We start from the raw sequence: 17,337 nt of genomic DNA, 5'->3' as shown, positions 1-17,337 counted from the left end.
CAAAACAGCAGTGGGAAGTTATAAACACAACAGGACAGGAGAAACACTCCAGAGGAAACAGAATTCTTGACTCCTCCCACCCCTCCTCAGTCTTGGTCTTGCCTTGGTCTCACTTTGGGTGGTCTTGAATACAACACTGGTGTCCCACTGGTGATGAAGAACTATTTTTTTCTGCAATCACACTTTCTTGTACAAAATATTTTTCAGCCCTGTTACATGATTGGATTGATTCTATATAGTCATGGCCAGTGTCCGTCCTGAACATGTGTAATACTTCGTCGTTTCAGTCACACTTTCCTCAAAGATGACTCAGCTGTCTTTGTTTGAAAGGAGGACCTCCCAAGCTCTATCAAAGTCCAAGAATGCCCATGAACTTGACCTAGTACCACTCATGACTTTCCTGACCATGCCCTCTGAGTCATTTACTGGCTGGAGGGTGGGCCAGTGTGAATTTCCTGCTCAGGTCATTGACAAAGATTAGTAAGTGTGTTAAGGACTTACAGTCTATGAGTGGTATCGTTTGTGGTGTATTTTAGCATTGAATTTCAGATCATCAATCCTTTTCTCCACGGTCCACCACTTATCCTCTTTCAGGGTCGCAGAAGGGGCTGGAGCCCATCCCAGCTGTCATACACCTTGGACAGGTTCCCTGTCCATCACAGGGCCACACATAGAGACTGACTTCTGCACATTCAATTTTAGATCATCCTCATGACAAAAATGTCCAGCAAATGCCCCCCTCCCCCCAAAAAAGTCTATATTATCATTTAAATGATGGTCATGTCATCAACATGTAGTTTGAGAGAATATGCAGGCAGGAGTGGCATTTTGCAGAGCGAGGCTGCATTTTTTTTTTAAAGATGCCTTATGAACGGAAGATGGCTCTTTTTCTCTGGTTTGAAAACTCAATATTCATGAAGTCACTGAAGTGTAAAGTTGAGTTCCATGTATTTGTGTCACTATCGTGCTTGCTTTCCATTTGCCGTTCCAACTGCATGTGCAGTTTGTTGCACTATTTTAACCAAGACTATGACACAGGTGGCCATTTTTTGTTTATGATTATCATTATTATATCCATGAAAATCAAACCATCCCTATTTCTAACCAGGTCTTGTTTGTTAATTTTCCTCAAACTTCAGTAGCCTTGAGCTCATATATGTTGGTATGGGAATGACTATGGTAGCAAATGATCTCTTCTGCAGGTTAGCATGCAACTGTCTTCCTCTCAGCTTCCAAAAACTGCAGCTCCAGATCAGGTTCAGGGTCTTGGTTTGCCTAGGAGTAATCCTCCTTATCCTCTCTTACGGTTTTTGCGATGTCGGCCATGATTGGTAGTCGCTCTTCTGCCAACGGAAATATTTGTTGGCCAAACTGATGAGGTACTGTGTCAAATCACTGCGCCCAGTCAGGAAAGTAGGTAGCAAATTTTAAACACAATCTTGGTTATATTAATACAGTGTGTTTGATGATTTATGCTACACAGCCAATTTACTACCATTCATTGTGCTAAGCTAACTAGCAGTCAGCTTGTCTCTGTGGGGCTCAGCACCCTAATGCATGCACAGAGGACATGGGGGTCTTTCTTCTCGTCCAGCTCTGGAGAGGGCGGTAAATAGTTGTATTTCCCCCAAAATTGCTGCCGTACTTCTTCAAATAACCAAAGCATCCTCTGTAATGGCAGGTCCGTTCTTCATGACCTCTTTTTGAACTATTTTTTTTCTTTGCTGGATAAAAGAGTCATAACAATACCCACCACCTAAAACCCAGATCTGTCATTCTGTCACAAAGTAACCAAGTAATACAGGCTCTCAGTTGCCTTCAGTCAGTCTCGCCAAAAGGAAAAGATTCCCTCAGCCAGCCGCTTTGAAATCTACTTCAATCTCGGGCTCCAAAGGATACAGGTTTAATCTTTTGATTTAAGTGCCCCTCACTGTGCATGAAACTCTTTTTAAAGTATGACTTGAAGGCAGGACTCCTTAAGATCAAACTGTTACTGTGGTCAAAATAGTGACATCATCAATCTAAAATTGTTTAAATTGATTTTCGGAAGACAGGAATATGGAAAAAGCTCAAGGTCGACTGCTTCGGTTTCCAATTACCGTGACCTTTTTCAAACAACGTCGTCTCAAAAGATGAATCAACAACATATTCTGCTTTTAGATGAACCCCCCCACCACCACCCAAAATATAATTCACTTACTGTGTTGTTGTTTAGTTACCGCTGTTGTCATCCAGCGTGCCCTTAAGGGCAAACGTCAAAGCTGAGAGGAAAAGATTGAGTAGGAGTGTGGTCATTCTGGCAGTGACCCTCAGAGCTCAGACACGCAGGACAATGACAGACCTGATGCTGCAGAGTCACACATTCACACTCACTCATGCCCACATATTTAAAGTTCTACTTCCATTGGAGGCAGACAACAACATGCACACGCACGCACGCACGCACGCGCAAGCCCACACTCACCCATTCTCTACTTCTTTCCTATTATTCAGCCTTCCTCCCTCCCTCTTTTCCCATTTCTCACGCTTTCTTGTACTCTGGTGACTTTATGTTGACAGGAGCAAAATGGGGGAGGAGAATAATGTAAGTTCACAATGTTCATCAAACGTTACATTAAAAAAAACAACTGGCCCATGCAAAAAAAAAAATGTAATGGGGTTGTTTCTGCAGAGTCAACACACACTTGCACACATCACAACTTTTATTCAAATCTCTTTCATGTGGTGTATTGTTGTGATAGTCAGCTATTTGCATCACATCACATTCAATTTTTTTTGGGGGGGGGGGGGGTTATAAATGGTATTTTTTGTCAGTTTTCAGTGAAATTTGATGATTAATTGGAACCCACATAATTCCAGAAGAAGAAATCCACAATATTCCAGGAGCATTATGTAACAGTAAAAAAAAAAGGAATCAAAATGAAAAATTACCAGACATATTTTAAAAGTGATGCCGGTTTTTGCAGGACTCCCTTTCCCAGGGCGAGAACAGCAGCCTGTATTTTGAATTACTGCATTACTCAGATCCCCCACACATGTAATTGGTCTTAACCTGCACAGGGAACGCCATGCCCCTCTCCAGGCCATGACCAATCTCCTGCACAGATCAATCAAAGCTGCTCAACACTGGCTCTTTCAGCACCAGGCCCACCCTGAACTGATGAATGACCTTGGCCTGCTACAGTGTAATCCCCCCCCATACACACACACACACACACACACACACACACACACATCTATACATCATATATATATATATGTGTGTGTGTGTGTGTGTGTGTGTGTATATGTATGTATATGTGTGTGTGTATATACTGTATGTATATATATGTTTGTGTTTGTATATATATATATATATGTGTGTGTATGTATGTATGTGTATATATGTATGTATGTGTATATATGTATGTATGTATATGTGTATATATATTTATGTATATATGTATGTATATGTATATACACTCATATTTTTTACTCAAATATTTTGATGTTTCATCCAGAATTACAATCACAGTCTGTCTCTACTCCCTTGCTTGCTGTAAGACTGACAGATGAGAGTCTCAAGTGTTTACAATCATTCTCCCATGATAAAGGATTCATAAATGGTTGTAGGTATATACAGCTTGCATTTGAAACACTTCATAAACCATTACTTAACAATTGTAAATGACTCAAAACCTCATTTTCTCATGAATCAAAATGGAGTCACTATTTTACAAGATGAACTACTACAAGCATGTGTGTGGTTCTGCATGCGGTTCTTCTATTGGCTCATTTACATTGAAAAGTTAGATTTCGTATCATGTGACCTGAAGGCGAGCGCTCAGTTCCTGGCTGTCACTCAAGGAAACCCCAGAGACAAACAGCTGGATTTTTTTCAAATTCAGCAAAAATCCAAATGATTGTGTAAGCAAGCGTAATCATTTATGAAGTTCACCGACATGAACCCAACGTAGCTTTCTGTGACTCTCCCCTGACCCCCTCCTTCGCCGTGTCGTCTTCACAGCTGACATTTTGACGTGTAATTGCAGGGTAAATTCAGGTTTAATTAATAGCATTAATTACAACCCGTCCATATTCCAAGGAGGAAGGTCAGGGCCTTGGTTTTGTTCATACCAGCGCACTGAAATGGCTGTGACAATTATTATAACAACAATGTTATTAATTTTATCAGTTACACTGTGTTTAAATGTCAAAATGCTGCTGTTGTTGTTAAAAAAAAACAAAAAAGGGTCCTTAATGTGACTTTAATTGATGACAAAGATGTTTCAAAAGTGCAAGGAATCCTTTCATTCCCTCTTCCCTCTTTTCACCTCATGCACCTCTAAACCCTCACACAACTTTGTTAGGTCAAAAGTTTGAGAAGTGCTGGCGCTAAAGAGTCAGCAAAGATGAATGTGGGGTCAACGGGTGTTAGTATATATTTTTCCCCTCTTAGTCGACTCACTGTTCTACGTAATCCGATGCTCGTGTTATTCTTCTCTCTCAATTTTCCTGACAGATGACACATGAAGTGGAAAACTCAGGAGCTGAATCAAGCTTCTTTGGTTCATGTTCATGTCACAGTGGTTTTTCTTTCTAGTCACTGGAGGTAGAAGAGAGAAAAAAAACCATGTCAACTGGATGGAAATATTTTTAATGATTAGGAGTGTAACATCAACAAGGTACGGCTTTAATACGAATAACTCATGAATCAGGGAGGGTAACGGATGCATTTTTAAAAATCTTTCATTTCATCGGTTATTCATGAACAAATTGAATTACATCGTATTGTTCATTTTATCTTACCATAAAGTCAGTATTCCTCACCTTAGATTATAAGTAGTTCTGACACAGAAGCTTTCTTTACAATTCCATTGTTAATTTTTACACATCGTTACCTTCTGTAAATAATTGCCGAAGTCAATTTTTGGACAGTTTTCTTTTTAGCCTAAAACATCTCCTTTATAATGTTTGTCTCCAGTTTTTTGTGTTTTCTGAAAAACTTGAAAAACTGATTTAGGCGATTATTCGAAGAAGACGTGCAAAAAAAAAAGAAGTAATAATTATATAAAATAAGTTAACCATCTCAACAATCGCTGCTTTTTAACCTAATTGGGTTTTTTTTTTCATCAAAAAATATATGACATACTGTACACTTCAAATCAACACGCTACATGCTCCAGCTTTCAATTCATTTCAGATAAAACTACTGACTGCAGTGCAGGCTGTGGTAGGAATTCAAATGGTCGGATGTCAAAGATTTCAAAGTCAGTCGTCGTAGAATTTCTTTTCATTTTCTTTTTGGTGGTTTCCTCTGCACACAGGTGGAAGGCTAACTTCTTGAGTTTGTGACTCCCAGATCAATCTTTTATTGACCGTAAACATATCTACCAGTGAGAGAGACCTGTCAATGCACTTGATTGACTTTAAGCGCCTTAGAAATGAAATATCTCTTGAGGGAATTAAATCTTTTTTTTTTTTCTTTTTTTTTTTTTACTTGCAGTGGGTCAAAGGCAGCTTGATTTTAATGTTCTCATGCTGATCTTACCAATGAACGGCTGTCATCCTCATCCACTCTCATTCACAGCCAACAGTCAACAACAGCAGCCTCCATTCTCTATTTTTTTTACTCTCACTTTCATTCTTTGCCAGTCTTTCATGCCACTTTTTTTTTTATCCTTCTCTCTTTATTATCTCTTGTCTCTCTCATTCTCCATTTCCCCCCTTCCTCACTCTCCCTGTGAACTGCCTTTCCCATGTGCTGCAGGCGTGGTTATACCCCAAACCAGGAGGGAATTACTGAGAAAACATCTCTGGTTACCTCCGTCTCTGTGGCTATGCTCCTTACCAATTTTTTTTTTTTTTTTTACAACTGCAGTTTTTGAAGTCATGAATGAAAAATGACATTACTCTCGTTCTGACCTAAAAACAGATTGGTTGAGAGAAAGAGAGAGAGAGAAAGAGATCCACCGGCAATTAGAAACCTCACACATGGATCGAACGCAGGTTGGTTTGTCTTCACTCTTCCTGTTTGCTGTTTCGGTGATCAAAAGCCTCAATTGGGCGAATTCAGAAGCTCTTAAGAAGACAAACTCTCACAAAGATTTTTTTTTTTAAAGATAAGTCGAATATAAGTATTTGTGTGCAATGAAAGGCTTTGAAAAAGAGTGCGAGCAATATTTTTTTTTATAAATTCTAACAATTTATCGCTTGAGAATACTGCTATATGCTTTATTAGTTGAACGCTTTATATAAAATCTTATAATTTCAAGTCCAAATGCTCTTACCCAGAGTGCAGGGAAACTCCCCATCACGAAGCAACCTTAACATTTTGTGGATGTTGAGGAAAATAAAAAAGCGTTGCAACATTTTGTGAAGTTTTATTCGTCAATAATACGAGAAATGAGTTTGGCTGCAACAGAAATTTTGCAGGTTTAAATGGGAAAAAAATTCCAAAAAAGAAAACAGAAACTAGAAAACAAACTGCAGGGCCTGATTTATAAGTGATGCAGAAAAGAGAGCGAAGAAGATCCCGCACATTATCAAAAGCTCTGGGCGACTTAATGGACCTTGTGGTGATTTGCAATACTGAGTCTTTATGTGACTGCAGCTCTGACAGTTGGTGTGTGGACATGCTGCATTATAACCAATGAAAAGACAGCGATTTAGATTATGTGACACCTCCAGCTCCCGCTAAACAAGACTAAGCCTATTTTCTAAACCCCCCCGGGAGGAAGATAAAACCTGCTTCTCTGTACCAACCACAGGGATATTCCAACATAGCTGCTTTTTTTCTGATGTTACATTGGAAAAAAAACCCAAACAATTAGCCGTGAATTTCTTCATTAATTGCCGCAGTGTTAAGCTGCATTGATGTTCACAATTAAAAGCTAAGCCTGTCACGAGCCCCAATTAATAATACATTCTTTGAATAGCAAACAGAATAACGCTAAAACACACCCACATGAAGACGTCCCCCCTAATAGGCTTCCCTCCTCCTCCTGCTTTCCTTCTCTCCATCTCCTCCATTTCTCTTCTCCAGTTTTACAAACCCAATGCAGCCACCTAGACGTTAGAGACATCAGCTCGGGTACATTTGGTAGTTTATGGGGCAGATACTGCACTTAAAAAAACACAGTTTGGTAGGGTCATGAAAGAGGAGAGAAAAGTTGAAAGTCTGCAATACTTCAGATGTCTGAAGGCTCTCTACCTCAGGGAGTTGATTTCGTACCATTTTTTAAAATTCATGAATATTGCTCATGAGCAACAGTACCGACATGTTTTTGTGACTGAAAGTTTGTGTGGTGCAAGATCAAAGTCACGCACGTGACTGAATTTAGTATCTGTTTTTCCTACATGTCCTCAATGAACAACAATAAAATATTCATGCACTCAAGAAAAATTTGTGTCTGACACTCAGAATACCACTTACAGCTGTATTCCTCCAGCGGCCTAGAACAGTATATACAATCCAGTGTCTTCATTTTTTTCCAGCCTGCCACCTGCCTTTCCATTAAATTTCATCAAGATTTGTCCTTTACTTTTTCGAGATATCCTGTTCAACAAACATACATCCTCGGCAAATGTCATGAAAGTCCACTGGAGGGCGATCTTCTGAAATGAGAAAAGAGGTGAAATTTAAAAGTGAAAGTTCTAACTTCACTATGCTTGTACCAACTACATTAAAAAGGAAAACCTTCAGTGTGTTTAATGTTTCCGTCAATCCAAGAATGAGCTCAACTACCACAGGTTAAGAGCGTAGGAGTGTACAGGGAGGAACTGAGCGCTTACTGACGTGTTACCGATGCAGCCTTGACCATATGCAGGCAGAAGAGCTGGTTACAAATCTGTCCAGCGTCTGCTCCGAAGATGGCCTTGAGCAAGGCACTCACACACTGTTACAGAGAAGAAACATTTTGACAAGATGGGTTTCTGGTTTGTATCCCTGTACCAGCTGGGAAAGTGTATATGGGCAAAATGAGTAACGTGCTCTGCTTCCTTGAAAAAAACCACAGCGAAGGTGCCACCAAGCAGGACTTGTGGAATATGAAGCTATGAATAATAGAATATTTTAAATGAATAGGAAATAAATAAAAATACATCTCTATATTTACTTTTTTTGTCTAAAAATGTGTATTTTTCCCCTCATCTATCATTCGTGGCATGAGCAAAAATGTTACACGTTTCCATTAATGAATACTAAACAAGGCCTAAACTCACAGAATTTCAGTTTAAGTGACAAACACACAGACCGACATTTGACAAAGAAAAAAATGATGACAGCTGCATATGCTATTTTCTTCTTGTCTTATGAAGTTTTCCATCAAAGGGAAAAAAAAATTGAAGCCAAGAGAACAAAACAAAAAAAAAAAGTCATTTTGATGATGTTCAAACCATCATCTGCCCCTCTGGGTTCATTTGATGTCCTTTTAAAACAAAGGGACAGACACCCCCCACAGAACAAAGGCCCAAAACACTTTCCATATAAACACGAGAGGAAAAAACACTAAAACTACAGAGAGAGTGACCAAATGTGCCTGGCTGGGAGATGACACCATGCTGTTTTGTCTTTGCAGAAGCCATATGTGTCTGATGTTGGAGATATATGATGTCATTTAAGGAGCAGCAGCAACAGGCTGTGTGATGCTGAAGCTGTGGGGAGGGCTGTAGTTCTTTTTCTGCTGCTAAGTTGTCGGCAGTGCCACTCCTGCCACCTTCTGGACCTCGGAGGTACATGTAGATCCGTCAGAAGAGGAGGAAGAGTGTGTACAGTGAACCTCATTCATAAACGTTCCCTTAAGAACAAATATGAAAGGAAAAAGCTTCCTTTTCATTGCTTTTGTTTTGCATTTTGAGAATGTAGAGAATTGAATCCAAATTCAAATTAAGTTAAAACCTTGTGACTTTAATCTCGAGAAGGTAGTTCAACTGATTTGTCCACCTTTTGACTTAGCTCTCTGTATTTTCACTCAGTTCTTGCAATTTTGACTTAATTCTCAATAATTTTGACTTGAAAATGAATTCTAAAAACATCTTCCTCATCAAATTCTCTTTTCATCCCTCGCTTTCGTACTCGTCCATAGATGAGGAAGTTGATTAAAGGACGTGATGAGCTTCTGTGTCGTGTAGAGTCGAGCAGTTCAGGTTGAGTCCAAATGTTAGTCTCTCTGGACAATGACCATGGAGCGACAGCACAGGGTAAAATAATGAAGTCAAAACACGTCGTGTGCCTGTTGCTCCGCGGGTTCCTTTGTAATATAATGATTAAACACATCACATTAAAATACATATCATTGTCATGTGAGTATTCAGCAAGGAATTATGGGAGTCTCAATCCTTTTTTAATTATTGCTCAGTATGTGTCACTTCAGGAATTGAGCTGAAATTTGAAATCCATTACTGTGCTAAAAAAAAAGAAGAAGCAATAACACGTATGAATGAAATGCCACAATTCCATATGGCCTTACTAGATGTTTGAAGCATGAATGTGCAGAAAAATGTGGAATCTAGTGGTCATATTGCATCTATTACTCTCAACATGAGTGTAATCTGTCCGATATTGTAGCCTGGTTCTGACCTCAGTCTGTTAAATCTGTACTGCTGTCTTCACATGCACAGCTGGACGTGTGGATGAAACAACTTTAAACAGTGTTGCCCACCTTATACATGAGTCTCCCAGGCTCATCAAGGCTAATTTGGAAAATGGTGGTCCAATAAAATGATTTATGAGTTGTACAGTAAGTACAAAAAGCCTCACTAGCATGCATGATTTACAGGATCAGGGCCGGCTCGTCTTGAGTTCGGACTGACCCATATTCCCAAGCCAGGAAACTTGCCCTTACCACCGCTGCTTCCATCCAACACAGGTCTACCGTAGAGGGCCTACTGATCATGGTCCAACGCGCCGCTGTGCTAATTCCCTGGTGAAAGCCACCCAATCAGTCCGGCGATTCCTCAAAACCTCAAGGTTTGTATGAACAAGCTCCAGTCTGAATGGGAACCCAGGAACTGGGCCGGTAATAAGAGGCCAATAAAGGTTTTCACCAAAGAGGGAGCAGAGACTCACCCTCGTTTTCTTTCCCTGCAGGTTTTGGGAGAATGTTGAACACGCTTCCTGTAAAGCTATGGAGTATTTATTACAGCCTCCGTTTTTGATGGCTGGGGTCATGAAGCCTGCTGTCTATTTATCCGAAGGGTCATTTACTACATTAGGCCTAGTTTCAGGGCCAGGACAGGAAGAGCGCAGCGAAATCTAAGATGCAGGAACTAAATTGGTAGCAAATGTATAGCCTCCAACTTGCCCTTTGGCCCCGATATGTTTCAAAGTACTCTGCTGCACTAGCTACATGGACGGCTTACCTCTGAAATAATATTTCAACAGTGGTTACAGACGTAAAACCGGCGCCATCTCTCAGCTTGTGTTGTTCCCACCAAACTGCAGAATCAGGAGTTTTCATTTTATTTCTGGGAAAATATTGTGCTTTTCTGTGTAGTGGCAGTGGCCTTAAAGTGAAGGGCGGCTCGCTTGTGACTAAAAGGTTGCGGGTTTGAATTCTTAGAGCAAATACCTGAAGCACTTAGGTGCCTTTGAGCCAGGCATGCAAGTTTGGTTGTGCAGTGCCTCAGTGGGAGTTTGGGGACATCCTGTGCTCTTCCTGAGTGTGGGACACGGCCATGCAGGGGAAGTAAAGTCACATAGGATGTAAATATATTAAAAAAAAAAAAACTTAAAAAAAAAATGAAGAAATTTTGCATTGCCTCTCTCATGTGCGCTCCCCACAGTGACCTTGACCTTTTCACTCATCCTTGAGTTTCAGTGGATGCTTGAGCCAAATTGAAAGAAATTCACTCAAGGTTTTCCAGAAATATTGCACAGAGAAAAATAGGGTAGAACAATGATCAGACAGCCGAAAAACTTGAAGCCTCTGGCCCATGAATGTCACCAGCGCAAAAGCACGGAAAAAGCACGTTTGGTTCAAATCGGCAAGAAAGGCTAAAAGACAATCAATGCAAAGGCCACCGTGTCACATGCCCAAGAGCGTAAGTGAGCTAGTAAAGTTATACAGACCAACTGAAATGTTATCATTTACCGCCACGGGGCAGCAGCAGTCATTCTGGTCTGCCATTTTGTAAAAAAAAAAAAAAAAAATCCAATAAGTGCCTCCCAGATGTTTACGCGGAGGCTGAATCGCCGTTCTGCTACTGCTGCTGCTAAACTCTAAAAGATGACTTTAAGGATCTCATTCTCATGCAAACAGCTCAGCGGAGCCCCATTTGTGCTTCACTTTCCTGTGCGGCCCAATAGGCTCAATAAAAGCCAATGAGCTGTAGAAAATCAGGAAAAGCTGGTTGTTGTCTTATATAAACAGCATATGGTTGGCTCAGTGTGGCTGCACATGGAGGAACTCCTTCAACTTCATGCGCTCAGTATCTACTTGTCCTTCCACCATCTGCGCTATTACGAAGTTTCTCCTTCCACAGTTTCTTTTTTTAAACATTCTATTACAGTTTTATTGCACCAATAAGTTTAAGTTCAGTAAGATTTATTTTTACAGCTTGTTGAACAGTATGCACTCTATTTTACTGTTAATTTCTCATCATGATATGATATGCACGTGAAAATCTCGCGTTAAATATTCTTTTATTTTACGTGTTATTTTACATTTCGTGACTTACGCTGTTCTCACGTTATAACAGACGATGTCGTTTTGGAGAAATGGGCTTTTTTTTGTGAGACTCCTTTGTGAGATTTGACTGAAAAGATCGACGCCATATTGTCCATCATGTGTATCAGAGGGTCTCAACCTTTTTCTACTCCAAGGCCTAAATATTCATATTGTAACCTGTCCTTCGTAGACGTCCCATGTTATTTTATCTAATCTATTTAAATCTTACCTATTCTATTTGAAATGTAATCACATCCAATGAGGCTACTTCCTGTTACACAGACTGGATAAAAGTTTAGAATTAATACAAACCAGGTTCTGTCACATTCTGTGGGTTTGCCCAGATGCCTAGCAGTTAGCATTCCAAACTGATCAAATTGATTGTGTTGTTTTGATACAACTAGCAGTAAATTATTTCAGTAACTTAGCAGTATAGAATATGCTTTATTTAAAACTATATTTTTTGAGAATGATATTTACGCTAAAAATTTTGAGCATTTGAAATAATTTTTTGCAGCTAATATTTTGGATTTGACCCGATGTTTTACAAGCACTGAGATATACAGATATAGAGATATATTTTTTGTGTGTGTGTGTGGTTTTTTTTTAAGCTGTGAGCAGTTACCTCTCGGATTCTCTACAATTGCCTGATACGAGGTTGGTGCATCCTGGGGGGGAAAAAAAAGTCCCATACACAACAAAGTGCTGTTGTGTTTTTTGGTTTTCTATAAATCACACAAACAAGTTACACTCATGGTTGTACATTCATATTGAACGGACATGAAAGGATGTGATGTAAATGTTCTCATGGAACTTTCTGAGTCAGTTTCTTGTTAAAATTCAAGAGAGGATTATGTGACGATCTGTGCAGCACCTGAACTTGCCCTCTGCACCTCAGCGTGATAAAGATCAGGATTTTTCTGATCACGAAGCCGTGCTCTGATCACCAGCCATGCACGTAGCTGTTAGAATGTTGCAGGTGTTTAAAAAAGTATCCCCTTCCCTGAGGCAAAGGGAAATTAATGGTGCTGTCATTAACACCTGTCACACAGCACAGTTTGAACAAACTGCAAAGGCATCCAAAAATCTTTAGTCTGTGCGGCTTCATCTAAAGTTATGTTGCCTAAAGCCTCAGCCTTTGTTGACAGTTTGTCTGTCAGCTTCCTGCTTTACACGCACGCACGCACACACACACACGCACACACACACACACACACACACACACACACACACTCCCGTCTGATAGTGTTTGTGGGTGCAACGATGTCGATAAAATGTGTGGACACTGTCTCTTTGCTTCAGTGTTTGCTCACTGAGTGCGATATATGATTAATAAGTAGCATGACTCAGCTCCTCCAGGACATTCACACCTGGGACTGATGTTTGACACCCTGCTACAAAGAAACCGAACCAAAGAGCTCATCGACCTCTGACAGGCCGTGATTGTTTGACAACTCAAGCAAGTGTCAGGCAAGTGTGTCAGTGTTTGTTTTTCTATATATGTATGTATACTCATTATCAGCAAAGACAATGCCAAGAAACCTGGAGGCATTTAGTTCAAACGCAAACTGTTCACACTGCAGCCACTAGGGGGAGTAAAGAGGTGTATTTCATCATTCAAGGTGTTCTGCCTGTCATGTCTTGTATCCTGTCCAAAACACTCTGTATTTCTTAATTTAGATTTTTTTCTTTATTTGTAAAGAATTATGTTAAGTCAAGTTTCGAACAACCTCTAGAAAAGTGTTATGATGCACGTAGCTCTCCAACTCTTTAATATTTAAGGTTTCCTGGCAATCAAATTCTATCATCTCATGGAAGTCAATTATACTTAAGTGCAAGTGTGGAAATTAGTTCATCACTTATCTTTCTACCTGTAACCAGTTTGGATTATTTACTGTTGGTGAAAGGCCCAGGTTCCTTGACCCACTTATGCTGGGAGATGTATCTGAATCTGAATACACAAGTCAAGCTGCATTTAAGTAGTACACACTAATATTTACCACAATATCAAAAATCCTTAATTGCTGCATGCCAGTAAATACTAAGGTGTAGGAATAACTGAAACCTTTTGTAAGGATGTCCACAACATGCCAAGCACATTTGCTTATTTATAGTATAGTTTGTGTATCAATACTACTCTTAGTTAGTCGTTGCTGCCCCCCACAGGCCATGTCTATCTCTTTGGTGACAGGATAACAAGTACGACCACCATGACACGTTAAATCCCATCAAAATATAATTCTACGACACATTTATAAAGCACTGACAAGTTGATACAAATATATATTTTATTAAAAACAAAGTCAACGTATTGAAGGGGGCAAAAATACAGGCTGACGCAGCATAGCACACACAGATTAGCTCTTTACCATAACAAAACCTGATGAAACCATCTGGGAAAAAAAGGTTAGCTGGACTTCAAACAGGTACAGGTGATCCTCGATTCATGTCCAGGGGGTTGAGTTACACTGTCCAGCATTGATGCCGTTTTCATTGATGCAGTTCTTCGCTAAGAGAAGACAGAAACTGTTTTTTTTTATTCTGTTGGTCCTGGTAAAAAAAACGGTCAGTGAGAAAGATAAATGAAAAACTCGCATGTTTCCTGAGTAACGTGGAGAGAAAGGGCAGCCACAAGTTGCCTTTTATCTCTACTAAGCAGTATGGAATCATGTTGTGTATTTCCGTTTCACCATTTAAGTTTTTTTTTTCTTTTTTTTAAAGTTCTGTACAATTCCTTCCACCCCCCCTTTTCCGCAAAAAAAAAAAGACAGCATCTGGAAACTGACCCCATAAATCAAACAAAATAAAAATATCCAGGCTTTCTCCACCAACTTACGTTTCTTGATTGGACTTGAAAGGCTCGCTGTGAAAGCAGCGTGGACCTTATGACTGTACCACGACTGGGTGATTAAACTCTGAAGCTAAACAAAGAATCACTTTGTCAAAACATCTTCCATAGCTTGACACATTTGTTCCAAAACAAGAATCTAACTCCAAACAGAAGTTCTAATTTGAATCATGGGGCCTCTTGTGTTTGCGTAAAAGTGTACAAAATTTCCTAATTCTTTAGCACAAATAAAAAAAATCCTGTTTCTGCAAGTGACTCTTTGTTATTCTGTGTTTGTCTTTGTCATAGACTGGAAAAATAAAAGACTTGGCCCTGCGGACAACGCACGTTTGTCTCAGTCACTGTCTGAAGAGTCACTGGAACTGGAGGATGAAGACGAGGTTTCATTTTTCCTCTTCTTCTGCCTCCTCTTGTGATGCTTTCCGTGCTCTCTTTTATTCTTTTTACTTTTCTTCTTATTCTGGCTTTTCAGTTTCTTTTTCTTCCTCCTCTCCTCTTCAGAGGATGAGTATGACCTGCTGCGCTTCTTTTTCGTCTTTGTAGCCTCCTCAATGCTCGATGAGGATGAAGATCTAAAGGGAGTGAATACAAAAACATGCCATGATCACCAAAATGTCACTGACATAAAAGGACCACTCAACCCCTCTCTAAAACGTAAAAAACTTCTATTGTTCGGCAGAAAAGAACAAAACAGCCAAAAACATTACCTCTTTCTCAACTTTCTGTCTCTGCTCTTCTTCCGTTTGCGTCTTTCTTTGCTACGATCGTCATCACGGGAACCTGAAACACAAAATGCGTCAACGGTACAGTCAGTATCTGTTTGAATGAAAACAGCATTACCAGCCGCAACAGTAGCAATGTGGAACATTTGATATTTAGCTGTAATTGGCACCTTACTTAAAGAAGTTATATTGTATGTGAGCGCTGAATTCTGCATGTTCATCATTAAAGATTGGTATTTATCTCTGAATCATACATCATGTAAAGTATTAAACTATCACACCATGATAAGTTCAGAAAATCCCCTAGTTGCACAGGTATGTAGTTGTATTACACAATTATTGTAGTTTAAGGGGATGAAAAGGGGTTTTGGGGTCAATAAATGGTTCAATTGAAATTTTTAATCATTTTACAAATGGAAATATGTGAAAAACTCACTTGAAAGACATGACCTATTTGAAAATTTATGGAGTGAGGTATTAATACCTTTTGATAAGCAAGTGTACACAATATGTCAATCATACCATGATATACAGTGAAATATGTCATACCTCGACGCCGCTGGCCACCTCGCCCCTGCTTCTCACTGCGTTGAGCTGCAGGTACTTCATCTTCACTTTCCTCAGTACTGGTGCTGCTCACGTCCAGAACTATGTCTTTCTGGGGGTCAACTCTGACAAAGTTTCGGCATTCAAATGTCAAGTGGCCGGCTAAAAAAGTTTAAAGAAGAAAATGGTTGGACAATCATGACACACTAATCGTAACACACATCACAGGTTCCCATTTGCCCAGGTTAAATCAGGAAAGTAAGCTTTCAGTTGTACTACTCGGACAATTTATACTTACGATATCCACATTTCTTGCAGCCAGCTCTGATGTTATCCTTATTTGGACCTGTGATAGGATAAAGAGACATTTTTATAAGTTGATTAATGTTTTAAAACGTAAAAGTTATAGAGGTAGATGCAGTAAATAGGGCTTGTTCTGTAGTATGTTAGTCTATCATAAAATCCACTGGTAAAGCACATGGGAGTAGTAGTAGTTTAGACAAGTTACTCTTATAAGCAGCTAACGCTGTGAAAAATGACGTGCTAATAATCCAGTTTTAGGTCTAAAACAATCCACTGAGTCACGGAGAAATTTCAACTGCAGCACTGTTTATATCACAGAGCAATTTGTCTCAATATTTATTACTATACATGAACACAAAAGTCTCTTTTTACAAGGAGAACATCGTGGCGCTCACTGCAAGAGAATTTCATTAAGCTAGCAATGTTTAGCAAGATGTCTGTTTACCGTTACTCTAGAGGCTATTCTTCTCCCACGGTAATTTATACTTAAATCAGAATATTTCGAATAGTACACATCAATCAGAAACCTACCAGGGGCAGCCATTTGGATTTAAAGCCTCAAAGCCGCACTGTAAAGGTGCTAAAGCGCGAAAAAAAACAAAACAAATGTCGACCAGACCGCTCTCAAAACAGAGCCGATTGGAAACATTAGTTCCGGGTACGACTGGTTCCCCCACCCATCTTATGGCAGTCAGCAAATATGTTTTAGATGCATTACCGCCACCTTATGGACTGGAGTTTGGAGCTGAACTGTAACTACATAATTCAGAAACATTTTCTCAATAATCCCCGTGCTCTCTCTCTCTCTCGAAAAACAAAACAACAACAACAACAACAAAAAAGCAACTTAAAAGTTACAGTATACTCAGTGAACGGTAACTACGTGATTCAGAAACATTTTCTCAATAATCCCCGTGCTCTCTCTCTCTCTAAAAACAAAACAACAACAACAACAACAACAAAAAACAACTTAAAAGTTGCTGTATACTCAGTGTGAACTCCTCTGCAACATTTCACTGGCACATAGAGTTCTAGTTTATCTGGAGTGCAAGCAGAATGTAGAAATACACGCTCCACTTTTTACTGTAATCCTTATGGCTCATACCTACCTGTAATATGTATATTAACAATGTTGACTGTGATATTTAGGATTTCTCTTGCTTTCTTTCGAATGCTATCAACTCCCTTCATCCCACAAGTTCTTTTTCATTTCTGGTTTAACTATAATTTTCATTAACACATGCTATATTCTACAACCGTATTTACTTCT

General features: G+C 39.5%; 1 protein-coding gene and 1 long non-coding RNA gene across 2 annotated transcripts in view; one reads left to right on the top strand and one right to left on the bottom strand.

Moving 5' to 3' along the window:
• The window catches only part of LOC147249701 (uncharacterized), a 66,202-nt gene extending 54,622 nt beyond the window's left edge, over nucleotides 1-11,580 (top strand). The window contains exons 4-5 of the long non-coding RNA XR_015119167.1: nucleotides 9,849-9,949; nucleotides 10,070-11,580. This is a non-coding gene — a long non-coding RNA (uncharacterized LOC147249701). The remainder of the gene's footprint in view (nucleotides 1-9,848; nucleotides 9,950-10,069) is intronic.
• A 2,344-nt stretch (nucleotides 11,581-13,924) lies between these two features.
• Nucleotides 13,925-16,742, bottom strand: srek1ip1 (SREK1-interacting protein 1). Its single transcript, XM_086223945.1, has 5 exons — nucleotides 16,599-16,742; nucleotides 16,063-16,110; nucleotides 15,768-15,926; nucleotides 15,204-15,276; nucleotides 13,925-15,068 (listed from the first exon to the last, which is right to left on the bottom strand). Exons 1-5 carry the CDS (start codon nucleotides 16,609-16,611, stop codon nucleotides 14,831-14,833), a joined length of 531 nt encoding a protein of 176 aa, XP_086080071.1. The 5' UTR covers nucleotides 16,612-16,742; the 3' UTR covers nucleotides 13,925-14,830.
• Nucleotides 16,743-17,337: the final 595 nt, after the last annotated feature.

This window comes from Aulostomus chinensis, chromosome 14 (genome assembly GCF_037954235.1).
Source record: "Aulostomus chinensis isolate RoL2024-O1b breed Wild chromosome 14, RoL_Achi_v1.0, whole genome shotgun sequence".
Classification (NCBI taxonomy): Eukaryota; Metazoa; Chordata; class Actinopteri; order Syngnathiformes; family Aulostomidae; genus Aulostomus; species Aulostomus chinensis.
Note: the sequence above shows the minus strand (reverse complement) of the source record. Positions and strands in the feature narration are given on the sequence as shown.

Coding starts and splice junctions, on each gene's coding strand:
- srek1ip1 (XM_086223945.1), bottom strand. Junction 15,277..15,767: donor AGGTGGCCAGCGGCGTCGAG/GTATGACATATT, acceptor TTTGTGTTTCAG/GTTCCCGTGATGACGATCGT. Junction 15,069..15,203: donor GACAGAAAGTTGAGAAAGAG/GTAATGTTTTTG, acceptor CACTCCCTTTAG/ATCTTCATCCTCATCGAGCA.